At 50.2% G+C, this 26,700-nt stretch overlaps 2 protein-coding genes across 4 annotated transcripts; one reads left to right on the top strand and one right to left on the bottom strand.

Moving 5' to 3' along the window:
* The first annotated feature begins 374 nt into the window (after positions 1–374).
* Positions 375–13,432, top strand: Casp9 (caspase 9). Of its 3 annotated transcripts, XR_007594188.1 has the most exons (10): positions 377–690; positions 3,098–3,497; positions 4,153–4,187; positions 5,305–5,481; positions 5,843–5,932; positions 6,104–6,251; positions 10,090–10,269; positions 10,758–10,867; positions 12,713–12,957; positions 13,127–13,432. XR_007594188.1 is itself a non-coding variant. In XM_050155523.1 (9 exons), the coding sequence occupies exons 1-9, from the start codon at positions 559–561 to the stop codon at positions 12,800–12,802; spliced, it is 1,362 nt and encodes a 453-aa protein (XP_050011480.1). In that variant the 5' UTR covers positions 377–558; the 3' UTR covers positions 12,803–13,432. The 3 variants fall into 3 exon arrangements, 1 of the variants encoding a protein (XP_050011480.1); XR_007594190.1 differs by having other exon boundaries at positions 375–690; positions 10,758–10,954; positions 12,713–13,432; XM_050155523.1 differs by having other exon boundaries at positions 12,713–13,432.
* A 531-nt stretch (positions 13,433–13,963) lies between these two features.
* Positions 13,964–26,399, bottom strand: LOC126509572 (chymotrypsin-like elastase family member 2A). The gene is made up of 8 exons (XM_050155538.1): positions 26,347–26,399; positions 25,924–26,018; positions 21,794–21,891; positions 21,307–21,435; positions 20,849–20,985; positions 18,240–18,385; positions 17,168–17,320; positions 13,964–14,057 (listed from the first exon to the last, which is right to left on the bottom strand). Exons 1-8 carry the CDS (start codon positions 26,384–26,386, stop codon positions 14,040–14,042), a joined length of 816 nt encoding a protein of 271 aa, XP_050011495.1. The 5' UTR covers positions 26,387–26,399; the 3' UTR covers positions 13,964–14,039.
* Positions 26,400–26,700: the final 301 nt, after the last annotated feature.

Raw genomic sequence — 26,700 nt, 5'->3', positions numbered from 1 at the left:
CGTCGACGTAGGGACGAGTCTTAGGAGAGGAGCAATATTGTATGGGGCGGGTCTTAGGGTGTGGGGGGGGGGGCGGGGGGGCGGGCCTAGGGGCGGGGCGAAGGAGCACGTAGGGCTCGGGTGTAGGTCTAGGTTAGTAGGGACGTCGACGTAGGGACGAGTCTTAGGAGAGGAGCAATATTGTATGGGGCGGGTCTTAGGGTGTGAGCTAAGTGCCGGGGCGGGCTTAAGGGGGCGTGGCGAAGGTGTCGGGGCGGGGCTCCAGGGGCGGGGCGGGGCCGAGAGCTCGTAGGAGGGAGGGGGGAATGGGGCAGCCTGGGGAGGTGGGGATGAGAGGGTGGCAGGGGTGCTGTGAGGTGGCTGGGGAGGCGGAGCCGAGTGTGCGCGGGATCGGCTTTGGGGCTGGGCGGAGTGTGGAGGCCGAGTTGACTGCAGGCCCGCAGGGCTTCCTCGGGGCGGGATCCCTTGCTTGGGTAGTATGGGGGCGGGGCGTGGGTGCCGGGGCGGAACCCGAGGGCCGGAAGCGGACGGAACCCGGGGTCCCGCAAGCAGCCCGCCATGGACGAAGCGGACCGCCAGCTCCTGCGGCGGTGTCGGGTGCGCCTGGTTGGTGAGCTGCAGGTCGCCGAGCTCTGGGACGCTCTGCTTAGTCGAGAGCTCTTCACGCGGGACATGATCGAGGATATCCAGGTGCGCCCCGCCTCCTTGCGTTCCCAGCTTTTCCCGCGGTGCAGGTGGGGGCTCGAAGGCTGTGGAGATATTCGCTGACGGCGCCGTCCCCGAACTCCCGCCCTCCTCTCCCCGCCTTGCACCCTGCGCAATCGTGGGAAACCATGGCGTGGCACCCCTATCTGGACTTATGGAGTCCAGAAGAATAAATAGAAAAACCCTAAGCACCTCTTGCGGAGTGTTTGCTAAAGCGACTGTTACCTACACTATGTTAATATTCGTGTTTCTCTCGAGAAAGTAGGCGTGTATTTTTCGGACTCTACCATTAGCGTCCTAGGCACCCACTTTAGCCTTGCACTGGCTCCTTGTACCAGTCATTTACCCTCTTTGAGCCTCAGTTTCCTGGACTGTGAAATGGAATAGTGGTCATCCTAGAGCAAGTGAGATAACAGAGGTGAAGGGCACAGCACCCGGACGCAGCATGCCTTGTCTGTTTTGGTCAGGCCTTTATGTATCAAGTGCATGCTGTATAAAGGATTTTTGGGGAGAAAGGGATTTGATGTAGGTAGCATAGAGGAATAAAATAAAACATTTGATCTTTAAAAAAAAATACACTGGCAAGGTATGCGGTTCTCTGAGTTCGTGGCCAGCCTAGGTCTACAGAGTGAGTTCCAGGACAGCCAGGGCTTCATGGAGAAACCCTGTCTCGAAAAACTAAGAAAAAAATATACTTTAGCACTTTGTCCCAGTTGACCCCTTCACCACAGGTCTGAAAAGGGAATATTTCTTTCTGAGAGGCTATGAATGGCAGGCTTTTTCTTGGGGACTGCCTAGAAGGCTGTCTCCAGCATCTGTATTACCATCCAGGAACCTGGTCTGGTCCAGTGAAGGAGAAATAGAAGAAGGTGGTCCAGAGTCATGTGATTAACTACCAACTGATAGTAAAACCAGCCTGGCAGTGGTGGTGTAGGCCTTTAGTCCCAGTACTCAGGAGGCAGAGGCAGGCGGATCTCTGTGAGTTCAAGGCCAGCCTGGTCTACAAAAGCTAGTTCCAGGACAGACTCCAAAGCTACAGAGAAACCCTGAATTGAATAAATAAATAAATAAATAAATAAATAAATAAATAAATAAAAATCAGTATTAGGAGCAACTTCTGTTAAGAACACTGCTGATCAAGGGAAGTGGTTTGAAGGGAAAGCCCCAGGCTTCAAGGCACATTAAGAGGGACCATATGCTGAACTGCCCAGGGAGGCCCCAGCAGCTTTTCGTCTTGTTCCTTTCTCCAGCTAAGTGTGATCAGAGCTGTAAGTATCCTGGCCTAGTGTCAGCTGTGACGGACTGAAAGGAAAGGCTGGTTCCAGGGGTGGTGGCACACACCTGGAATCCCAGGACTCAGGAGGTAGAGACTAGAGGATCAGGTGTTCAAGGCCATCCTTGGCTACATATGGGGTTTGAGGCCAGCCTGGCTACATGAGATCCAGTCTTCAGAAACCAAGAGCAAGGACTGGATAGCTGCCTCAGTGGTTAAGAACATTTTTGCAGAGTACATGGGTTCAGTTTTCAGCACCCACATGTCAGCCCAACTGTCTGTAACTCCAGTTCCAGGGGATCTGACACCCTCTTCCAGCCTCCTCAGGCACCTCGCACACAATTGGTGCATGCGCGCACACATACGTGTACACACACACATTCACAAATATTTAAAGCAAAACCAAAGCAAGAGCAGGAGAGTCTGAAGTTCAAGGAAGTCGAAAGCCAGTCTTGGCTACTTGAGAACTTTTCCTTCCCCTAAACCAAAATGAAAGCTTCCTACCCCCGTTCCGAACAAAACCTCTTTGCTCCAAAAAGGAGAGGCTGGGAATCTTGATTTCTGCATTCAATTCCCTCACTTACTTAAATGTTAGCAACAAATTTAGAAGATTTTGGGGCTGGAGAGATGGCTTAGCACTTAAGAGCACTGACTGCTCTTCCAGAAGACCTGGGTTCAGTTCCCAGCACCCACATAACAGCTCACAGCTGTCTATGACTCCAGTTCCAGGAGACCTGACACCTTCACACAGACATGCTTGCAGGCAAAACACCGATACAATGAAATAAATATTAAAAACAAATTTAAATAAATAATTAAAAACAAATTTAGAAAAATTTATGTACCTTGTGCAAGCCGCTGGCCACCGTTTTCCTCCTTTTAGTGGGACTAATTAGCACCCAGCACAGTGCTGGACACACAGTAGGTGTCTTTGAAGCACTGCAATGACTAGACTAGCAAAGGCTGCAGAGGGACATGCGACATGCTTTCAATGCACTGCTGAGTGAGTTTCTGCCCACCTGCCCCAGCCTTAACGCTAGACGAGATGTGGGAGACAGGGTGAGAGCCAATGAATGTCCCTGGATAATGAGTGTCTGTCTGGTTTTTCTCTCCAAACAGCGGGCAGGCTCTGGGTCTCGGCGGGATCAGGCCAGGCAGCTGGTCACCGATCTTGAGACCCGAGGGAGGCAGGCCCTTCCTGTCTTCATCTCCTGCTTAGAGGACACAGGTCAAGACACCCTGGCTTCATTCTTGCGAACTAGCCGGCAAGCAGCCAAGCAGGATCCAGAGGCTGTTAAACCCCTAGACCACCTGGTGCCTGTGGTCCTGGGACCAATCGGACTCACACCAAAGGAGCAGAGAGTAGTGAAGCTGGACCCATCTCAGCCTGCCCAGGGAAACCTCACACCCGTGGTGCTGGGGCCAGAAGAGCTCTGGCCTGCCCGCCTCAGACCAGAGGTTCTCAGGCCAGAAACTCCCAGGCCAGTGGACATTGGTTCTGACAGAAGCCATGATGTCTGTGAGTACTGAGAGAATGGTTGGTGGGTAAGTGTGATGCGGTTATTGGGGTGTGACTCTGGGTACAAATTGGTGGATTGAGATTCAGAATTTTAGCATTTATCTTTTTTGTGTAAATTATATTTTTATTCTATAGTTAAAAGTTATGTGTACTTATATATGTGCACATGAATGCAGTGCCATTAGAGTCCAGAAGAGGGCATCAAATCCCCGGGTCCTAGAGTTCCAGACTAATCAGGGCAGGAATACAAGGCATGAACTTAGAGCAAGGAACTCATACAGATTTATTTTTTATTTTTACTCCTTTTATGTAGTACTGGAATTATGTGGTCTGTATTTCAGTGGCTGGCTGCTTGCTTGTTTTTTAACATAGCCTCCTGCTCTCTGGGTATCACTAGTTGGCTTCTCTTTAGGATGCCCCACCACCACCAGTGGCCGAATCACAGTCTGAGGCTTTTGACTGAGACCTTAGTGAATGTTCTTGGGCTCTTTTCAAGGGTGGAAGTGTGTGTTTTTAATGTCGTTGGGACATGTCTCTATGGTGGCTGTGTCCTTGACTTCTATTCCAAAGTCCTGCTGTGAGAGCTGTCTTCACAGTTCCTTGGCTTTTCTCAACTGAACCCCAACACCCACATTTTGTCTTCCCTGTTTTTCAGGTGCTCCAGAGAAGATCAAGGGTCATGCAGATATGGTAAGTCCTTATGTGGTTACAGTTTCTTTTCCCCACGCCTTCCCTGTGGCTGAGCTAGGAGCTGAGGAACCCTGCCTCGCTGGGGAAGTCTGGTTACAGTTACCACACTCTGTGGCTCCTGACCCCAGCTGGAGCACTCTGTCCCACCCACCCTGCCCATCTGCCCCTGTAAAATCAAAGTTGAAAGCTAAAGAAGGGCTGCATCCTCTAGGTGTCCACTCCAGCCAAGTCACTGCTGAGGCTGTCCTTGCAATCTACACACTCCGTGTGCTGCTGTAGTTCTTCATGTTGGGAACAAGGCAACTTACTATGCAGAGCCTGCACTGGGGAGAGAAAAGGCAGGCAGAGGAATATTAAGATAGAGAGGTCAGACCCATGGACGGTCGTGGAAGAGGAAGTTCAAGTGTAAACGGTGGTGGCGCTTCTTGTCCTGACTGCACAGTCCCAAATAATCACACAGAAACTTATGTTAATTGAAAACAGTTCAGGCTTCTTACTAACTAGCTCTTACATCTAAATTAACCCATTTCAGCATGCAGGCATACATGCAAGCAGAACACTGTATGCATAATAAATAAGTGTTAAAAAACTGTAGAAAACAAATATTGTATTTTTGAGACAAGGGTTTATTATTTAGCCCAAGAGGTTCTAGAACTCAAAATAAAGCCCCCAATTCACTTGGAACTTGTGGCAATCTTCCTCCTCAACCTCTCTGGTGTTGGGATTGCATATGTCTTATTGGTTTTGATTTTGTTTTTTGAGTTTGTTTTGTTCTTTTAAGACAAAGTATCTATGCAGACCAGACTGACCTTGAAAGCAGAGATCCACCTGCCTCTGCCTCTCAAATGCTGGCATTAAAGGTGTGTGCCACCAAACCTGCCTGGGATTATGTATGGGAGCCACCTACCTGGGTTATGATTTTCCATCCCTGAATTGTAAGATGGCATTCAGTTCTCACCTGATACTTGTCCAGCTGGCCCTGGGGGTTACAAACCCCACCCATGTCCTTTGCTGGCACTCCAGACTCGACCATATAAGTGAGATCCAGGGGTCGTGACCTCTCCTTTGGAGTGCACTGAGACAACCCCCTCCATGATATTGAAAACTCATTGGGCAGGCATACATCCTGGATGCAGACCCCTGTGGCCACTGCCTCATCATCAACAATGTGAACTTCCGCCCTTCCTCGGGACTCAGCACGCGCACTGGCTCCAATGTGGACTGTGAGAAGCTTCAACACCGCTTCCGCTGGCTGCATTTCATGGTGGAGGTGAAGAATGACCTGACTGCCAAGGTAAATCACTGTCCCCTGAGGGACATTCCCCAGACAAGCCTCTCCGTCCAAAGGGCTGTGGGAAGTGGCATGGTCAACGTAGCATCAGACTTAGAGAAAGAGAGTCTGCGACCTGGCTTTCTCTGTGCCTACCCCTTAACCTCCTACGCCTCAGTTTCCCTGTTTAGAAGCAAGAGTAATTGTTTCATAGACTTGCCGTGGGGAGTAAATGGTCGGTGACCAAGCATAGCATCTTCTCCTACAAATGGTACCCGTCTGCTGACTGTGTCCATCACAACCTCTATATTGGGAGCAGAGTGCTGTGTCATGGCCTCAGGCTGGACCCTGCAGGTCCCATCTTACCTGCTGTCTTCCCTTATAGGAAATGGTTGCGGCTTTGGTGGAGATGGCACAACGGGACCACCGCGCCCTGGACTGCTTTGTGGTGGTCATCCTCTCTCATGGGTGCCAGGTAGGAAGCTTCTCTTGATCCTTGACAGGCCCTGCAGTAGCCCTGCTCCGTCTCTGTCAGTGGATGTCCTCACCTACAGCCTTCTGAATATTGACACACAAAACCTTGGGAGAGGCCTCTGGATTTCTACCCAGAATCTTGTTTTTGTAACCAGGGTGCCTTGTCCTTTAGGCCAGCCACCTGCAGTTCCCGGGTGCCGTCTATGGCACAGATGGATGCGCCGTGTCCATCGAGAAAATTGTGAACATCTTCAATGGGACTGGCTGCCCTAGCCTGGGGGGGAAGCCGAAGTTGTTCTTCATCCAGGCCTGTGGTGGCGGTAAGTGACACTCAGCTTCCCGGGAGCGCAGATAAGGAGCCATTGCCTGCTGCTTTCCTCACTAGCTGCTCACTGTGTCCAGCGGGTTCTCCACACACAGTAGTGTAGAGCAGGACTTCCACCTAGATGCTGCAAGCCCAGCATCATCTGAGGAGTTCAGCACAGTGATATCACAGGTTCATGTGACCTGGATGACTTCAGCCCCAGAGTTTCTGTAAAAGCAGATAAAGTGGGGCGGGGAGATAGCTCCATCTGTAACATGCTTGCTGTAGGAAGAGACTGCTCGTTCGTTCCCGGCCACCCAGACCCAAATAATCACACAGAAACTACGTTAATTACAACACTGCTTGGCCAATAGCTTAGGCGTATTTCTAGCTAGCTTTTACATCTTGAAATTAACCTATTTCTATTAATCTATGTGTGGCCATGAGGGTGTGGCCTACCAGTAAGGTTTTTCAGCATCTTTCTCCTTCAGCAGCTACATGGCATCTCTTTGACTCCACCTACTTTCTCTCTTTATTTCTGTTCAGATTTCCCACCTAGCTTTACTCTGCTAAGCCACTGGCCAAAGCAGCTTTATTCATTAGCAACATAAAAAATAAAATAATGGGGGCTGGAAAGATAGCTCAGTGGTTAAGAGCATTGCCTGCTCTTCCAAAGGTCCTGAGTTCAATTCCCAGCAACCACATGGTGGCTCACAACCATCTGTAATGAGGTCTGGTGCCCTCTTCTGGCCTGCAGGCATACACACAGACAGAATATTGTATACATAATAAATAACTAAGTATAAAAAAAGACTATCTTATTCTCAGCATTTAAAAAATAAAATAAAAATAAATGAAAGCAACATATATACAGAAGAATATCCCACACCAGCCTGCCATGAAAACGGGGCACTCTTGAGTCTGAGCCCTAGCACCCAAGGAAAAGTCAGACACAGTGGTGCCCACCTGTAATTCCAGTGTGGGAGGTGGGAACAGGAGGACTCTTTGGCTTGCTGGGCAGTGGGTCCAGCAAGAGACCTCATGTCTAAAAACAAGGTGGGAAGTGATTGAGGAGGACATTGATATTGTCCTCTGGTCCCCCATGCATGTGCTCACATGTGCACTCAAACACACACACACACATCTGCAAACAAAAATGAATACCAGTCTTTTAGTGTGTTAGACTAGATAATGACAACTAGGAACTCTGGCTATTCTGTCCCAGGGCCTCCCTTCCCGTACTCCCCCTACCCTACCTCAGGGCCCAGGGTCACCTCATGCTGCCAGGGCTCTTTCATCAGAATATGGAACATGGAGGGAGAAGCTGCGCTGGGCTCCTGGGTCATGGCGATGCCCTCTTGTTTACACTTTTCCTGATCCAATGTGTTCTGTGATGATGCTCCAACTTGGACCCCTGAAAGACACAGAGGGATCTAGGAACAGAGCTGAGTGGGACACCAGCTTCCGGGACAGCCACAGTTTTTACTTCTCCCAATCTCACTGGTTTCAGTAGCAAGTAGGGTTTTGGTCCCACGTATGTGAATGGTCTTACTCTTCAGACTTTTATTTATTTTCTTTTCTTTTGAGACAGGATTTCTTTGTATAGCCCTGGCTTTTCTGGAACTCACGCTGTAGACCAGGCTGGCCTCGAACTCACAGAGCTCCCCCTGCCTCTGCATCCCAAGTGCTGAGATTAAAGGTGTGCACCACTGGCGTCTAGCGACTTTTTTATTTTTATTTTTTAAGTCTTATGTATGTGGGTATTTTGCATGTATGTATGTCTGTGCACCACAAGTGTGCAGAAGTCGGTGGAGGCCAGAAGAGGGCATGAGATCCCGGAGCTGCAGTTAGAGATGGTTGTGAGCTGCCATATGGACCACACCGGGGCCCTCTACAAGAGCAGCCAGTGCTACCACCAACCTAGCCATCCCTTCAGCCCCCAACTCTTCTTTCTCTTGGCTACAATGTACTGTCATTGCCTCCAGGAAGTCTTCCCTAACTGCCCCCCTTCCTTGACAAGGTAAATCCCAGCACTTGGGAGGCAGAGGCAGGCAGATCTCTGTGAGTTCCAGACTAGGCCAGTCTACATAGTGAGTTCCAGGGCAGCCAGAGCTACATAGAGAGACCAAAAATGGTTTCAGGCTAGCCTGGGCTACATAAGCTCCTATCTACCCTCCCTTCTTTGTCTAGCTGTATCCCCACCAGGAAGTATGACCTGCTGTTTAATGCTCTTGCCACCTGGTGGTGCCATGTCACCTAAGAATGGAAACATAGTGACTTCCCTGTCCCTAGCCTGGCTGGGTGTCCTGTTCACACACCTGCAAATGAGGCCCGGGATTTTGGTGACTCTATTGTTGCTGTTTTCAAATTTAGCATCCTAATTTAAGAGGCATCATTTCAGCTCCCGTTCATTAGGAGGTAGCACAGAACCAGGCTTGAGAAAGTTCCCCAGAGCCGGTAACTGGTGTGGTGTTGTTGGTGTGATACCATTGACCACAGCAGCTGAGGGCTTTCGTGCTGAGGGGACCTCCTGCCTCCTGCTGTATGATATACGGGGGATCAGTCCCTTCATGGGTACAGTGTGTAACAGAGATGTGACTGGTCTCCCTCTCTGACTTGCTCTTTCCTCTTTCCCATGTCAGTTTCCCAACAGTGGCCCTTTGGGTGATGGCCACCCTTCAGCTCACACTACGCAGGGGTTTCCATAGTGGGCCATGGGCTGCACCTGAGTTATTTCCTTAGGAAATTGTGGGTTTGGGAGGTATACCTGTGACTGATTTTATTTGGGGGTATACATTTGCCGCAAAGTTGCAGTTAAAGGTTTTAATATGGTGTAAATCTAAATCTATTTGGCACACACACATGTGTACACACATAAAACTTTGTATGTTCACACTTGTGCATGTTTGTGGAGATCAGAGGAAACTTGGAGTCGGTTCTTGTCAGGGCTTCCTGTATCCATGAAGGCACTAGACCCGTGTGGTCCAGGCTTGGCAGTGAGTGCCTGTCCTTACTGAGCCATCTTGTCATCCCCCTGTTTGGTATAGTTTGGATTTCATCTTTGGGAAACCATAAAATGATTAGGGTAGTTAAAAAAAGACAAATGAGCTGGGCGGTGGTGACGCACGCCTTTAATCCCAGCACTCAGGAGTCAGAGGCAGGCGGATCTCTGTGAGTTCGAGACTAGCCTGGTCTACAAGAGCTAGTTCCAGGACAGGCTCCAAAACCACAGAGAAACCCTGTCTCGAAAAACCAAAACAAACAAACAAACAAACAAACAAATGATTAGGCCTGCTAGCACAGACCTGTAATCTCAGCTATTTGGGAAGCCTGAACAGGGTGAGCAGAAGTCAAGACCAGGGCCTGGAGAGATGTGTCCATAGTTAAGAGTATATACTGTTGCAGAGAGGACCCAGTTCAGTTCCCAGCAACTGCATTGGGCAGCTTCCTGTAACTGTAGCTCCAGGTGATCTGACACCCTCTACTGGCCGCTGTGGGCACTGCACTCATGTGCATATACTCACCTCCACACACAATGAACAATACTCTGCCAGGCGTGGTGGCTTATGCCTCTTATCCCAGCACTGGGGAGGCAGAGGCAGATGGATCTCTGAGTCCAAGGCCAGCCTGGTCTACATAGTGAGTTCCTGGATAGCCAGGGCTGCATAGTGAGACCCTGTCTGGAAACAAGGCAGGTGTGCTCCGCCATGTCCAGCTTTGGTTTCCTTCCAGTGTTGGCAGAGCTCATGAGAGAAGGCTTCAGGTCTAGGTCTTTCCCTTCTCAGGAGAAGCACCTCGTGCTATAGTGCTTCTACGGTGTAGTGACGTTGGGTGTCTGTTTTTGCTTATTGCAGAGCAGAAAGACCACGGCTTTGAGGTGGCCTGTGGTTCCTCTCAAGGCAAGGCCTCTGACAGTGACTCTGAACCAGACGCTGTCCCATACCAGGAAGGCCCAGGGACCTGTGACCAGCTGGATGCCGTGTCAAGTTTGCCCACTCCCAGTGACATCCTTGTATCCTATTCCACCTTCCCAGGTGAGCTAGCTCATTTATCCTATCCCGCCTTCCCAGGGGTGCCCTCACCCCTAGCCCCGGGGGCAGCTATGTCCTGAAGTCTTGTTTCTGCTGGGCACAGCCTGCAGGGTCCTTGGCAAGTCACTTCCCTTCTCCTGAGCCCCTTCTCAGGGTGAAGCAGGCAAGGCTTCAGAACAGTGATCCTTCTGGGGTTGCTGCAAAGTAAACAAGGGATGGGGGTGGCACTTCCCTCAGCACAGTGTTGGGCATGTGGTGGTAAGGGGGTGATCAGGTGCATCCTTTAACCTTCTTGAGACCCCCCCCCCGACTTCCCAGAACCTTGATTTCCATGGGAGAAGATGGGAGCCACAGCTGCTCAGGGAGCCACGGGGATGGGGCCGCCCTTGCCACCTGACCGTGAGCCACAGTGTGGATCTGGCTGTGGCCTGCATACCCTGCCATCGAGTGTGCCTCTCTGCTGGGTGACAGAGTTCGGCCTTCTCCTGCAGGTTTTGTCTCCTGGAGGGACAAGAAGAGTGGCTCCTGGTACATTGAGACCCTGGACGGCGTCCTGGGGCAGTGGGCTCACGCTGAAGACCTGCAGTCCCTCCTCCTCAGGGTGAGTCCTTCTTCCTGAGGGGCGCAGAGGCCTGGAGAGCAGGGCAGCAGGCCCTGGCTGAGAGCCGGGCAGCACTTTGCCTCTCAGGTGAGGAACGTGAGCATGACAATGACGTTCGTCCCGTTGGCGAAGTGCTGTCGTCCCCTGCTTCCTGGGCGACAGGTGCCCAGGCTGACCCCTGGTTCCCCAGGTGACGGAGTGTCCTAAGTGCCAGGTGGGGTGGCTCAGTGGCAAGAGCATGGTACCCTGAAGCCCGACCACGTGCCTCTCGCTTAACCCTTTGGCAGTCCCCAACATGCTCCCTTTAGATAGAGTCACATGTAGCCCAGGCTGGCCTAGAACTTGCTATGTAGTGAGCAGTGAACTTGAACTTGTGGTCCTCCTGCCTCTACTTCCCAAGTGCTGGGATTACAGCTGTGCACCACCACACCCAGTTGTTATGGGTGAAATCCAGGATGTCATGCGTGCCAGACAAGTAACCCCCCAACTGAGCTCCATCTAGAGCCCAATGTCATTGACTCTTGACCATCAAGCACTGTGATTCTGTCCTAGAGTGTCCCCTTCCTGGAGGCCTAGTTGTCGGGACCAACTAACTTGTCGAGCAATACCTGAAACAGGGCATGAGAATTAAGAAAAAAGTAGATTCGGGAGGGTTCTCAGTGAATGTTGGAGTAGCCTCGAATTTATTACTCATGCCCTTTTATTCCCAAAGCAAAAAAGGGGAGGGCAAGACTTCCTTCCCTTGGTTCAAGGAACAAACAAGTGTAATCACCTCTTTAATTCTCCAAACATCTAGTAACCATGCCTTTGCTCAAACATCCTGTTATTTGGCCTTGAGGAGCAAAACAGGTAGTGACCATGCCTTTGACCAGACACCCTATTTATTATTTGGCCTTGACAAGCTTGAACTCTCTGACCTTGAGTCAAGATGGAAATAGAGTCACTGCGGGCTCCCACACTCAAGGAGAAGGCACAGGAAGGGGCTTGGCGGTGCCTTGCTCCGCAGCAGCCAGCCATCTCGAGACACTCGCTCCCTTCCTTTGGGTGACCAGCCAGCTCCCAGGTGATGACATGGAGACTTGTTAGTTCTGAATACTCGACCCAGCCTAGGCTCGTTTCTGGCTAGCTCTTTTAACTTAACCTGTTTCTCTTTATCTGCCTTTTGCCTCGGAGCTTTTTATTTTCTTTCCATCAGTGTACCTTACTTTCACCGCTTCTCGTGCCTGCTGGCTGACTTTTCCTCCTCTTCCTCCCTCATTCTCTTCTCTTCCCCCTGTTTATTTTCTCTGCCCGCCAGGCCCACCTGTCCCTCCCCTGCCTAGCTTTGCCAGGTCAGCTTTTTATTAGATCAGTCAGGTGCCTTAGGCAGGCAGGCTGAAACAAATGGAACACATCTTTACATAGTTAAAGAGATGCAGCATGAACACATGGGACTCATCTCTGCCCAGTTAAAATAATGCTCCAAACAACGAGGACCCCGTGGGTTTTCACTGCTCTGCTCAGGTACACACTCCGGGGGTATAGGAGTCACTTCTGGTCCTGAGTGGGGCCCTACAGGGCAGGGGGAGCTGAGCAGCACAGTCTCTGAGTCCCGTCCTCCCCTCCCTCCCCCGTTCTTCCCCCCCCCCCGCCATCTTTCTTACCTCTAGCCTTTCAGTCTGATTGGAATTGTGAGTTTTGTATTGGAAAACTTGAGTTTTCCATTCTTTTCCAGTAGCTGTGTTGTTTGTTCTCTAAGCCACCCCAGGAGGCCTTCTGATGGCCCCTTCAGTGGCCCTCCCCTTAATTATGGTCTCAGACAAGGGCACTGAACTCATAGATTCCCCCTGTGGTTCTGTTTTGCAGGTTGCCAATGCTGTTTCTGAGAAAGGAATTTATAAGCAGATTCCTGGCTGTTTTAACTTCCTCCGGAAGAAACTGTTTTTCAGGACTTAATGAGGCTGGGGCTGCTCATTGCCTCATTGTTCTTCCCTAAACCTTCATACCCTGGAGGTGGCGAGACCAGGACTGTCCTGCAAAGCCAGGGTTTTGGAACTGGGACAGGCCGCTCTTTCCCCTTGTGTGGCAGACAGGCTCCTAGCAGCTTCCAGGTTGGTGAGAGACGCAGATCGGTGGAGGGAGAGGGGGAGTGTGCTGTGGATGCCACCTGGCCTCTCCATCTGTGCTTAGGGACTGGCCTGTGACCCCAGACCCTCTCTAGAGCAGGGCTTCTCTGCCGCTGAATGTAATCCTGTCATGGGATTATCCTGTGTATTACAGGGTGTTTTGCACCATCTCTGGTCTCTACCTGCCAGCTGCCAGGAGACCCTTCCTGAGTTCTGCTAACCAGAAATGTCTTCAGACATTGTCACATGTGCCCTAGGGGACATAACAGCCCCCACTGGAGGACCACTGTCCACAGGGGTCAGGGGCTCAGACCTGCAGTCCAGCGGGCCAGTGTGAACACCTGGATCTCTGAGTCTCACTGAAGTTTCCAGAAGGGTTCGTTTTTTCCTTTATTGTATCATTTATTCTTAAAAAATAAATCTTAGGCCAAAGGTCTTCCTTTTGCCTGTGCCGTCCCCACTCCTATTGTCTGTTCTTCCCTACAAAGGAGACTTTGGTTTTTTCCTGAGTGTTTCTCCGTGTCTTCTAAGTTCCCTGCCCGAGTCCAGGAGGTGACTTCTGGGGGAGCCCGGAGTCTCCATGGATCAAGTGTCCTGTCTGAAGGACCATGATTACTCTTCTGGAAACACCTGGACAGAGCTCGGCTATCCTGAGTCCCCACCGCTGTCTTCCAGTGTCTTCCTTGCCAAGTGAACCTGTCCCCTGATGGCAGTGACGTGCAATGGTGAAATGCTGGCTGCCCCTGGGGTCTGTATAGCTATCCTGACTTTGACTTAGTTTCCTTTCTTTCTGATAGTCTTTGCTCTATGAACATCCATTTGAGCTCACATGGTAGGGTTTATCTCTGAGCTGGGTTCTGTGTAGCCCATCCCTGATGCCTCCTGAGCATTGGATTATAACGTGCCCCATCGCACCACGCTCCTCCAGGGCTTTGTTTTCCGGGCCCTGAGGCTAGGACGTCTGGTTAATAAGACAGATCATACCAGGATGTGATTCATAGAGTCACTTTATTACCGCTTTCCATGTGACTACATTTCCAAGGTGGCAGCCCCAGAGCCATCTTCCCTTAGTTCTTTTCAATCACCTGCAGGACACACAGGAGAAGGTGAGGTTAGCCTGATGGCTGACTCTCAGGGAGTCATGGCTTTCCCAACCTGTAAAGAGGGGTCTTCGCCTGGAGTCCTGCTGGAGCCTCAGGACCAGAGGCCACGTATCTCTAATGAGTGCATGACAAATGTACAGATAGGTGTGGCTTTGGGTGCAATCTGTTTCTTTGTTTTTCTGAGACTGGGTCTCACTGTGTAGCTCTGGCTGTTGTGGAAGTCATTCTGTAGACCAGAGTGGCCTTGAACTCATAGAGCTGCCTGCCTCTCTCTGCCTGCCCAGTGCTGGGATTAAAGGTGTGCACCACTACACCGTGCTAATTGTTTCTTGTTTCCAAGACCAATTAGCGGATCGAATACTTTTTTGGATGTGTCTGGTTTTGGTGCTGGGATGGAATTTGGGGTCTCACACCTACGCTACCACGGAGCTGCACAATAGCCCTTGGGGCTTTTTTTTTTTTTTTTTTTTTTTTTTTGAGATGAGGTTTCTCATAGCCCACGATGGCTTCAAAGTTGCTTTGTAGCCAGGGATGCCCTTGAATTCCCGACCCTCTCACCTCCCACTGTGCTGGGATTCCCTGTACATTCTAACATACAGTCTCTGTACACAGTGGAGCTGCCGGTTGCTATAGCCCAGGCCCTCAGCAGAGTCCAAGGTTTGGCCAAGGCTGCTCACCGCAGTAGTGCAGGCATTACAATGGAAATATGAAACATCCCTTGTTTGTTTGTTTGGTTTTGCTTTGTTTCTTCAAGACAGGGTTTCTTTATGTAACAGCTCTGGTTGTCCTGTAACTCACTTTGTAGACCAAGCTGGACTTGAACTCACAGACATCTGCCTGCTTCTGCCTCCCAAATGTAGGTATTAAAGGTGTTTGCCACCATTCCAGGCTAAATGTTTTGATTATGTCTGGCAATACAGGTTTTTGTTTTGTTTTATATTTTTGTCTTATATGCACACAAAACCCAGAAGAGCACATGGCATGTAATTCACAGTGATTCCCTCTGTAGAATGGGAACACAGGTTAAAGTGAGATCTTCCCTGCTTACTTAATAACTCCTATATTCTTTTTATAAACAATATTTTAAATAAAGAAATATATTCCTTTCAGGACAGAACAATAAAGCTGTGATTGCTGAAGCATCCAGGCTGACATTTTCCAATGGACAGCTGCTGAGAGGGTGAATGTCTCGGGCTGCCTGATCTCTTTTGTGCCTTTTGTTGGCAGCTTGCTGGCCTTGGCTCATCACCTAAGGCTGTGTAGACAGGTGCTCCCAGCATCCTCAGGGTTGCAGCTGTTTGAGACTTAAGGCTGCATGCGCGCACACAGTGCGGCCCTGGGCTGGGACCCTGTGAGGCTTCCATTGCTCCTTCAGGGACAGCTGGCTCCTCAGCTCCCTACTCCTGCTGGCCCCCATCCCCAATCCCCGCCTTCCAACACTGACCTCTCCTGAGAATGCAAGGGCTCTGCTCAGGTGCCCAGCAAGGTTTGCTTTCCCTTTTTGATCTTCCTGACTGCCCCCACCCCCACCCGCAGCCATCTGCCCTGCTCTGTCTGCCTGTGTCTGTGGCTGGGAACAGCAGGTGCTGGGACAAGTCATGCTTTAGGTCCCAAAGGTGCTGCCAGGCTCAGCTGCATAGTGACTGACGCAGCAGCTGGGGCCACAAAAGATCCCAGGATCTGCCCGAGATAAAACCCATTAGCATCTTTCTGCCCAGTCACTGAGGCTCCTTGAAATGCTCTAAACTGAGTTTAGATTTCCCTCTGCCAAAACTTAGACATGGCTCTCTCCCCAGTTCACAATCAAAACCAAAATGTAAAAATCCCTCTTGATTTTCTGGGGTTTTTTTCCTCTAACTTACTTAAAAAAGAAGCATGTATTTGTGCGTGCGTGCGTGTGTGTGTGTGTGTGTGTGTGTGCGCGCGCGCACATCTGTACCACAGCACAAGTATGGAAGTTGAAATACAACTTGGTGAGAGTCTGTTCTCTCCTACCATGTGGGTCCTGGGCTTTGAATTTAGGCCGTCAGTCAAATTTTTCACCAAGAGCCTTTATCTCCTTGATCCATTTCTGAGCTCTAACAATCTTTTTTGGATGCTCTGGGGCTAAGTCTAGTGTGGGCCGACCAGAACCAGCACACAAAAGTTGCCAAGGACGAGTGGGCAAACCTGGAAGCAGCCTCAGGCTGGCTTGGACAGCACCCTCTCCCCGTGTGCATGGCTGCCAGTTCATATCTTTTTTTCTAACAATCCAATTCAATTTAAGGTTCCCTGCAGATTGGACTGGAGGGAATGAGACAATGACAACTTCCCTACTTTATGGGCTCTGTCACAAGTGCCACCATCCTTGCTGTTCCTGCTGAGAAGTCTGTTTAGTTCAAATTCCATTTTACAGAAAAGCAAACCAAAGGGGAGGCTATAGAGGAGTGAATTAAAATACACCCTGTAGGCAGAACCCCTCCCTCACTAGCATCCCTCCCCAGACTCCCTCTCCCTCCATCCTTTGAGCATGCCAGTTTCCCACTGTTCTGGCTGCTCCCCCCAACTGCTGCCTGTGTCCTCAGCTGCTCTGGCGGGTCAGCTTGTCTCAGCCTCCTCAGCATTGGGACTACAAGCATGGGCTACCATACCATGCTTGGCTTTTTACAGGGATTCTGGGTATTGAATTCAGGTCTTGGTACTCGAAAGGCATGCACTGTACTGCCTACATTCCCCCAACTATTCTTTTAATAATTTGTGCTTGTTAGAGTAAAAAGGAAATTGGGCTTCCAGGAAAGGACTCGGTCCCATTTGCCTGGGAGTGAGCTAACACAGAACTGAATAGTCCTTTGTCTGGGGGTAGATAGGAACAGTTGGTCATCTTGTAGGGATTGGGGAGCACTCTTCAGGGGAACTAAGTGCTGACAACTAAGGCTGTAGGGGTCTCAAACCTTTGGGTGTGGATTTTGTAAACATAATATGACCACTGACTGCATTGGAGGGTGAAGGCTGGACCTGTATACCCATAAGAAGAAATGAGATAACACTTGCTGATCCTGGGAAGCCCCGCAGGCCTCATGGCAGACTGCGGGCTTGGGGCTGGTGGTGCTTACATTGTTGATCCAGTCAATGAAGTTGGAGACCCTGGTGAAGACGGATGGCTTGCGGGGGTAGTTGCAGCCCAGAGAGGAGCCGAAGCTCACAATGCCGTGCACCTGCCACTTGCCGTTAGATGCCTGGCAGTTCAGTGGTCCGCCGGAGTCCCCCTAGGAAGCCAGAGTCGGGTGTGAACGGAGGAAGAGGATGCCCAAAGTGGCCTGGTTCTTAGTATATTCATGTTGATCACCATCCTCTGAGGCCAGCCAGGTCCCAGGTTGTGGTACCTTGTCTACGGGAGCTGGCATAGCTTTATTTGGGGATCAGCCTCACAATTGGCTCTCCTGCTTCAGCCCCATAAATGCTGGCATTACAGGTGTGGATCATCATTCCTGCTTGGCTCACATTTTTCCTCCCAGACAGGTTCTTTCCATGTGGTCCAGGCTGAGCTAAAACATAGAGCAATCCCCCTGCCTCACCCTCCCTAGTGCTGGGATGATAGGTACGTGCCCCAAGCTGCACCTAGGCACTTTCTGTGCCTCTTGTCTTTTCAAGCCTGTGAGGGCAGCCTGAGTTTCCCAGCTTCACTGGAGAAGGCAACTGAGCGTTAGAGGCTCAGACTTGCTCGAAGGAGACCATGGGGTGAGGGGTCTGTGCAGGTCAGGCACTGACTGTGGGTGTGAGGACCCTCTTCCCCCTCAGAAGAATCTGCCTGTAACAAGACCTTCGGTTCGTGCCATAGTCTTTAAGAAGACTTCTATAGCAGCTACCCAAGGGGCCACCTTGGGTCATTACAGTGGGATGACAGTAGAGACCTGGATGAGATCCAAGGAAACACTCAAGACTTCCTAGCCGTTAGGCAAAGAGGACGCTACAGGGTGATGGGGCTTAAACCATCGTTCCTGGGGACTGAGAACAAAGGTCAGGTTCTGAAATGGTCCAGAACTGTTTGCAAGGCTCCTGCCCTAGGAGGGAGGAAGAAGATGGACCCTAGGATACCCCCAACATTTCACACACCCCCACCCCCACCCCCGCCACATCCCGGCCATGTTTGGTTGTAGACTGGGCCACCTGGTGGTGGATACTCACATTGCAGCTGGAGGTCACACCATCACCGCCAGCGCACACCATGCTTTGCTTCACGGTGCTTCCCCACCAGGTAGACTTGGAGCAGGTGGCATAGTCCACAACCAGCAGGCGGCCCTGCTGCAGGACGTCAGGAGTGGCCCCGTTGGCTGAATGAGACCAGAGAGAAGGTGAGAGTGGGCAGAGACTCCGAGTAAAAAGAAGGCAGTGGGGTTGTCGGTTAAATGCTCGCCAAGAAAGTCTGAGGACCTGAGTTCGGATCCCCAGTGCTCACGGCCAGAGTCAAGTGTGGCTGTGGGGGTGGGGATGGAGGCAGGAGGGTCCCTAAAGCTTGCCAGCAGTACATACGGTACAGGGATGAGGTGGGTGGGTAAGCATCACCGCCTAGATTTCTGTTCGCCCCTTTCTGGTCCATGCAACTTTCTCCCACTCACAAAGTTGCAGTGGAGGTGGCCATGTTTGCACTGTGCCCTCAATCGGCTTGTATGCTGGCTATTGGTGATTGGTTCTGGGGTCAGCACCTGACTCGAGCTAAAGCCAATGGGCTCCTTTCTCGGAGGCTGTGGCATAAAGAGATGAAAGCCAGAGAGCTGTGGGCTGTGGATGCCTTTTTTTTTTTTTAGACGCGGAGAAGAACGAGGCAGAAAAGACTCTCTGAAAGAGAGCTTATGTTTTGTTTTTGTTTTTCAAGACAGGGTTTCTCTGTGTAGCTTTGTTTTTTGGTTTTTGGAGACAGGGTTCCTCTGTAGCTTTGGAGCCTGTCCTGGAACTCCCTTTGTAGACCAAGCTGGCCTCGAACTCACAGAGATCCGCCTGCCTCTGACTCCTGAGTGCTGGGATTAAAGGCGTGCGCCACCACCGCCGGCTCTGTGTAGCTTTGGAGCCTGTCCTGGAACACACTCTATAGACCAGACTGGCCTCAAACTCACAGAGATCTGCCTGTCTCTACCTCCTGACCACTGGGATTAAAGGCATGCGACACCACCGCCTGGCAAGCTTATGGTTCTTACAGGCTTCAGACTCCTTGTTCCAAAATGTTCCTGACACCTAGTTGTGTGTCTGCACTTGGGTTCCGTTTCTCTTACTTAACTAAGACAGGGAGCCATCTGGAGCCTTCTAGCTGGGAAAGAAAATTCTGTCGTGAAGGTAATTTTCCTCATGGCCCCACGTCACTGCCACAGTTGGCCAGGATAAAGTTCATTTTCATTCTCTCTCTCTCTCTCTCTCTCTCTCTCTCTCTCTCTCTCTCTCTCTCTCTCTCTCTTCCTCCAGTGCAATGGTTCTCAGCCTTCCTAAAGCTGTGACCCTTTAATACAGTTCCTCATGTAGTGACCCCCAACCATAACATTATTTTCATCGCTAATTCATAACTGTAATTTTGCTACTGTTATGAATCGTAATGTAAATATCTGATATGCAGGATATCTGCTATGTTACCCTCCCTGAAAGGGGCTGTGACCCACAGGTGGAGGACTGCCGCTTTAGGACCATCCCTCTTTTGAGTCGGGGTCTTAGGGCTCACCCAATGGGGAACCCCAGGGAGCTCCCTGTTTCTACATTCCCAGAGCTGGCATTATAAGTACCCACAATCACACCTGGCTTCTTAGCATGGCTTCTGAGGGTGGAACTCAGGTCCCCATGTTTGCAAAGCAAGCGCTTTACCAGCTGAGCTGTTCCCCAGCCCTCATCAGCGTCCTTCAGCTGCATTTTACCAGGCTCTCCAAACAGGCTGTCCTCACGGCAGCATTTACTCCTGTGTGACAGGATGTGGAAGCCACGGGACTTAAGGGTCTTGCCCAAGACTGCTCTAATTAGCACGCAATTGACCCTTGGTTATCACTTCCCGGGATCCAGAGCATTTCACAAACATCTTTGATCTTCGTCACACTTTCCACTTTACCAATGAGGAACTAGGCGGGTACAGCCAAGAAGCCTGAGCTACTTTTCCCTGCCTCTCCTTTGTTCCCTTGCTTGGTAGATGGGCTTCAGCCCTCTCTGCAGAGGAGAAAATGGCTGGGAAAGAGTCTTCCCTAGTCCCCGTTCCGATTGGCTTAGCTTGAGTCAGGTGCTCATTCTTGAACCAATCACCAGTGAGCAGGACACTTAACCAATCAAATCTGGCTCAGCTTTAGCCTGCGAGAAGAGGCTCTGCTGAGATCCACGGGGACTTCATGGGTCTCCAGAAGCTCGAGGTCACAGAGACCGTGTTATTCTGAGCTATGGGGCCACACGAAATACACAGTGTGACCTGTACACCTCTCACCTCACCATAGTGACAGCGACAGCTCACGCACAGGGGCTACCGTGTCTTGAGTGTTTCTCTGGACTTTCACCTGCTTTGCACCTCGTTAATCACGTACAGCTGCTACCCCACCTTCCCTCCCTCCTCCTGTTGTCCTCTGCCCATTTTACAGATGAGGAAGCCACCAGAAAGGCTCAGTAATATGCCCGCATCACATAGCTAATAGTGGGAGGGCTGGGATTTGAACCAGGTGTCCTTTCCAGTCTCCGCTAGCCTGCCCCTCCAAGGCAGTCAAACACCCCAGTGACAGAGGTGACACCACCCCCTTTCCCTGCCAGGCCTTGGAAGGTGCCTGCTTGCTTTCACTTACTCTGCAGCCTGCCCCAGCCTGTGACATAGCAGGGGTAGTTATTGGCAAGAATGGTCCCAGCAGCTGGGAGGCAAGCGGTCTGGATCTTGCTAGTCAGGGTCACTGGGCTGACCAGTTTGATCAGGGCAATGTCATACCTGGGTCAGAAGAAAGGTAGAACAAGGGTGTTGGCTATTCCTGCTTGCCTGTTAGCAACCATTGTCATTTTCCCACGTACCATCCCAGGCTGGCCCCCCACAGGCAGGGTAGCAGATTCTCCCGCAAGCCTTTGCTTCTCCTTCCTCTGGTAACTCCAGCATTCCCACATGGGCCCCAGCAGCTACCGGGGGTGGCTCCGTCTCTAGGAGGAGGGAGCTCCTTCCCTTCCATACAGAAGGGGCGGAGGACGGGTGGGTTGACCCTTCTCGGTGCAACCTACCAACTCCATCCCCGAGAACGCCAGACGGGATAGAACATACCCGTTGGCAACGTTGTTAGCGTTCCACTTCTCATGGACCACAAGCTTGGAGACCTCGACGGTCACTGAGCCGGATTCCGCGGTGGAGAGGCTGTGTCGGCCCAGCACCACACGGTAGGTCTTGGAAGAGCTGTGAGGGGCAGGGAGGCAGGACAGGTCAGTGACCACTTTTCCCTAGCCTCTGTGAACAAACACCCCATGAGTGTCCCCAGTGCAGAGCGCCGTGAAGGAAACAGTCCCCTGTTCAGAACCATTACTGGTACTCCTGAGAAAGGAGTTGCTGGCCTCTTCCCTCCTCTACATCCTCCTAGCCTAAGGCACTCAGTGTCTGTCACCTATGGCAGAGGAACTCAACAACACTGAGGCATAGATTTGCGCCTCTGCGTCAGCCAGGCTAGCTGCGGTTCTCCAGGCTCCTTTACAGTCCATGGATCCGGGGATCCTTGCTCTAGGGCTGAGTGTCACTTGATGGGAGGGTGCTCAGTTACCTGATGCAGTGGGCAGCTGTTAGGACCCAGTTGTTGGCCACCAGGGTGCCTCCGCAGGTGTGGTACCACTTCCCCAAGGACTTGTACTGCAGGGAGACCTGGGGGGAAGCACAGGAGCATGGGTGGGAGGGCACTGGAGGAAGGCAAGGTGGGCAGTGCACTTCCCTCAGACCCGTGCTTAAGGGTCTATCCTCAGACCCAAACCATCAAGATAAAACATTTTCCTCCCCAACAGACAGGGTCTATTGGGACATAGCCAAGAATGACCTAGAGCCCCTAATCCTCCTGCCTTCACCTCCTGGGTGCTGGGGCTGCAGGTGTGTGTCACCAAACCTAGTTACTATAAAAGCATTTTAATGCTTTATAGAAAAAAATAGCACAAAACTGTGGTTGTTCATGCCTATAATCTCAGCTCTGGGGATGTGTGGGCAGGAGGATCAAGGACAATCTTGGCTCTGTACCAAGTTCCAGGATAACCTGGATTACTTGAAACCTTGTCTCAAAACAGCAACAAAAATGAACACAAATCCATGATAAACAAAATAAATTTAAAAAATCACTAAATAGGACGTGGAGGTGGATATGTAATCTCGGGGCTTTTGTATTTGCAATCTGTTAGCATAACTTTCTCCACTTCCTACTGGTCTCTGCTTGATGCCACCTTCTCCATGAAGTTTCTATGACAACACCATCCAGAACAGTGCACACATGCACACGCGTGCTGTCCTGGCAAGTATTATGCCAAGTTGACACAAGCTAGCGCCGTCTGGGAAGAGGAGGGAACCTCAATTGAGAAAGTGCCTCCATCAGATTTCCTATAGAGAAATTGATACAGGCATTTTCCTGATTGATACTTAGGGCCCAACCCACCATGGCAGGTGCCACCTCAGGGCAGCTGGTCCTGGGTTGTGCAAGAAAGCAGCATGAGCAAGCCATGAGGAGAAATCAGTAAGCAGCACCCTGGGTTAAATTCCTGGTACTGCCCCAAACCCGACAGTGGTTGAGAAAGACACACGAAGGGTGGGAGAGAGCTCAGGGAGGAACCCTGACAACTGGAGCTCAGTCCCATGTGGACCTGCACAGAAGGAGAGGACCGACTTCTGCAGGTCGTCCTCTGACATCCACGAGTGTCATGACATACATGAGTTACCCGGCAAATAAACGCAATAAAAGAAACAAAACGAGGGGCCGGAGAGATGGAGCGGTTAAGAGCAGTGACTGCTCTTCCAGAGGTTCGGGTTCAATTCCCAGCATCCACATAGCAGCTCACAGCTCTCTGTATCTCCAGTTCCAGGAACTCTCACTCAGACATTCATGGGGCAAAACACAAATGCACATAAAAATAAAGTATAACTAAAAAATAAATAAAATGAAGAAAGATACTCAAAAGGATTCTGCTCCAATCTAAAATACACAAAACCTCCCTGTGGATAGAAATTTTTTTCTCATGGGCAGAAAAGCCAGGATTGAGCCATTGCTTTTGGTTTTGAAGGTGAGTTTATCGAGAAGTAAAGAAGTAGCTTCCTGCTGGTCAGTGGTGGCGCACGCCTTTAATCCCAGCACTGGGGAGGCAGGGGCAGACGGATCTCTGTGAGTTTGAGGCTAGCCTTGTTTACAGAGTGAGTTCTAGGACAGGCTCCAAAGCTACAGAGAAACCCTGTCTCAAAAAACAAACAAGCAAAACAAAACAAAACAAAAAAAAAAAACAAAGAAAAGAAAGGAAGGAAAGAAATAGCTTCCTGTAGCATGGAGGGGACCAAAAAAATCAGTTGCTTTAAAAAAATGCTTGAGGTCTTACATATCCCAAGGTGGTCTCAAATTCTTTATATAACCATAGGTGACCCTGAGCACCTCTCTTCCTGCCTTCGCCTTCCAAATACTAGGATTATGTTCCTGCACCGCCATGCCCAAAGTTTTATGTGGCAATGCAGATCTAACCAGAACTACCAAACACCAACTGAACTACATACTCAACCTCTGAATCAAATTTGAATCTTGACTCTTCCCAAGTTAACAGGGTGGCTTTGGGCTGTTATGTGACCACTCGGAGTCCCAGTTCCTTTATCAGGAAAATAGGGACCACTTGGGCAGGGCTCTCAACATCACTAATAATTCCAATAGAATAGTATTTAGATACTGTGGCCATTGCCGTGTGTCACGCATCTTTCTGAGCTGAGAACAAGAGTCACTTCTCATCACTCCTGTGACCCCACAGGGCACCGTTTACTGCTTATCATGCCCATTTTACATGGGAGCAAAGGCAGCTGCGTGCAGCAATGCCAGCAGGACCGTGAACTATTTCTCATGTGATCTACGGAAAGAGCTTACCTATTCCACACATACAAACAGCACTTAGGATGGGAGTGGTGGCGCATGCCTTTAATCCCAGCGCTCAGGTGGATCTCTGAGTTTGAGGCCGATTTGGTCTACATTGTGAGTTCCAAGATAGCCAGAGCTACATGGTTAGACCCAATCTAAATAGATAATAAATAAATAAGTAGTTGAATATAAAAAGATAATGCTTGGGGCTGGAGAGATGGCTCAGAGGTTAAGAGCACTGGCTGCTCTGCCAGAGGTCCTGAGTTTAATTCCCAGCAACCACATGGTGGCTCACAACCATCTGTAATGAGATCTGGTGTCCTCTTCTGACCTGCAGGTATACATGCAGGCAAAACACTGTGTACTTAATAAATATTTAAAAAAATAATGCATACTGGCTTTTATTTTATGTGTATGTGTGTTTGCCTTTATGTATGTATATGCACCATGTGCTTTGTCTAATGCCCTTTGAGGCCAGAAGAGGGCACTGGATGCCCTGGAACTGGAGTTCTAGGTTGTTGTGAGCTGCTACGTGGGTGCTGGGAACTGAACTGGGGTCCTCTGAAAGAACAGTAAGTACTCTTCACTTTGGAGCCTTCTCTCCAGCTCCCCAGGAAAGCTATTTTAAAACAGACGTGCTTCTGACATTTAAAAAAAAAAAAAAGTAGAACAGGGCTGGAGAGATGGCACAATGGTTAAGAGCACAGGCTGCTCTTCTGGAGGACCTGAGTTCAATTCCCAGCAACCACATGGTGGCTCCCAACCATCTCTAGTGGGATCTGATGCCCACTTCTGGCATAAAGGTGTACATGCAGTTAGAGCACTCATACATAAAACAGATAAATAAATAAATCTTTTTTAAAATGTAAAATAGCCTGGACAATGGTGGCATGTGCCTTTAATCCCAGCATTTGGGAGGCAGAGGCAGGTGGATCTCTGTTGAAGGACAGCCTGGTCTACAGAGCGAGTTCCAGGACAGGCAGAGCTGCACAGAGAAACCCAGACCCACAAAAACAATACATATAAAAACATGTGTTTGGTGTTGGGTATGGTTTTCTAAGTCAGGTCTTACAGACCTATGATCCTGTCTCGAAATAATCAACAGCAACAAAATCCTCTTCTACAGACAACTTTTCAACTAAGTGCAAATTATGCCAGGAAAGAGATATTTTTTTTTTAAAAACCCATTATAAGGGTCACACATGTCCTATGAAAGATCTAGTCATTTGTGCCTGTGCCAAATTTCAGTTTTGACAACACTATGATTCTATCAGTGTAAGGAAACAGTTATGTTCATTGGTAACAGTGTAGTTAATTAATTTGCATAAACAGCCCTGACTGGTCCGTTCAAACAAAGAATATTTGCATAGGAGAGATGTCTACTGCCTCACAGAGTAACCCCGTGAGCCAGCAAGCATTGCAAATGTGTGTCTCAGAGAAGTGGGCCTCTGGTGGCTCCTTTTTGTTTATTTGTTTGTTTGTTTGTTTGTTTTGGTTTTTCGAGACAGGGTTTCTCTGTGGTTTTGGAACCTGTCCTGGAACTAGCTCTTGTTGACCAGGCTGGTCTCGAACTCACAGAGATCCGCCTGCCTCTGCCTCCCGAGTGCTGGGATTAAAGGCGTGTGCCACCACCGCCCGGCTGGTGGCTCCTTTTTGAAGTCTTCTGGAGAAGTTACCTTTCTCTCAACCTCCAAACTGGCCAAGGCTGCCAGGAATGTATTGTATTGGTGAAACTGCCCAGGTTGCCCCCTGTGTTTCCGCCAGTCCTCATGTTTGCCTGAATATCAGACCCACCGGTGTGGTTGACTCACCTGCCAGGGCCAGCTGTTGGGTGTGGCCTCTTCACCTCCAACTACTCTGCTCACATGTTGCTGGGCCTCAAAAGCGGGGTACCCGCAGCTGAGAGCTGTGAAGAGAGAGGATTGTACCAGTTGGGGATTGTGTGTGTGGACATACCCACATCCGAGCGGGGAACCCTTGCTTTGGGGTGATCTAATAGGTCCGCCAGCCGGTAATTCATCCCAGTTCCCAGCTTGTCTTTGAATTTGTCAGGTAACTGAAGCGGCCTTAAATTTGTGATCCTCTTGTCTCAGCCTCCTGATGGCTGGGGTTATAGGAGTGTGTCATCACACCCTGCTCCAAGCTTCCTATAACTGAGGGACCGACCCGAGAGGGGACAGCCGCTCAAGGCAAGGCGAGAGTGTCTGGTCCCAGTTTCACCAGACAGAAGTTACCTCCAGCCACCAATGCAGATAGCAGCAAGGTCCTGATCATGGTGCTTCCGTGGATGTCTGTAGGTCTGGCCCCGGCTAAGCTTCGTTTTTATAAGTGGACTTATCAGCCGGAGAAACGGAAGGAGTGTGTGCAAGGTGGAGATTTTCCCAAAGTTCAGTGGAATAAAGGGCTGGAATCCAAATATTTCTTTTTCCATTTCCTTCCACCTATCATCATGGAAGTACACCGAGAAACATAGCAAAGATAGGTATGGAAGCCTGGTTTGGGCTGAGTATGCCAGCACACACCTGGAATCCCAGCACTGGGGAGGTGGAGGCAGGTTGATCAGGAGTTGAGATCATCCATGACTATAT

Source organism: Alexandromys fortis, unplaced genomic scaffold (genome assembly GCF_014885135.2).
Source record: "Alexandromys fortis isolate MF-2015 unplaced genomic scaffold, M_Fortis_MF-2015_v1.1 scaffold_26, whole genome shotgun sequence".
Lineage (NCBI taxonomy): Eukaryota > Metazoa > Chordata > Mammalia > Rodentia > Cricetidae > Alexandromys > Alexandromys fortis.
Note: the sequence above shows the minus strand (reverse complement) of the source record. Positions and strands in the feature narration are given on the sequence as shown.

Excerpts from the sequence above, each read along its gene's own strand:
- LOC126509572 (XM_050155538.1), bottom strand. The coding sequence starts at position 26,386 with ATGATCAGGACCTTGCTGCTATCTGCATTGGTGGCTGGAG. Across the intron at positions 18,386-20,848 it reads AGGCTGGGGCAGGCTGCAGA|CCAACGGGGCCACTCCTGAC; the intron begins GTAAGTGAAAGC and ends GGTCTCATTCAG. Across the intron at positions 17,321-18,239 it reads GTGTGACCTCCAGCTGCAAT|GGGGACTCCGGCGGACCACT; the intron begins GTGAGTATCCAC and ends CTGGCTTCCTAG.
- Casp9 (XM_050155523.1), top strand. The coding sequence starts at position 559 with ATGGACGAAGCGGACCGCCAGCTCCTGCGGCGGTGTCGGGTGCGCCTG. Across the intron at positions 5,482-5,842 it reads AGAATGACCTGACTGCCAAG|GAAATGGTTGCGGCTTTGGT; the intron begins GTAAATCACTGT and ends CTTCCCTTATAG. Across the intron at positions 10,270-10,757 it reads ATCCTATTCCACCTTCCCAG|GTTTTGTCTCCTGGAGGGAC; the intron begins GTGAGCTAGCTC and ends CTTCTCCTGCAG.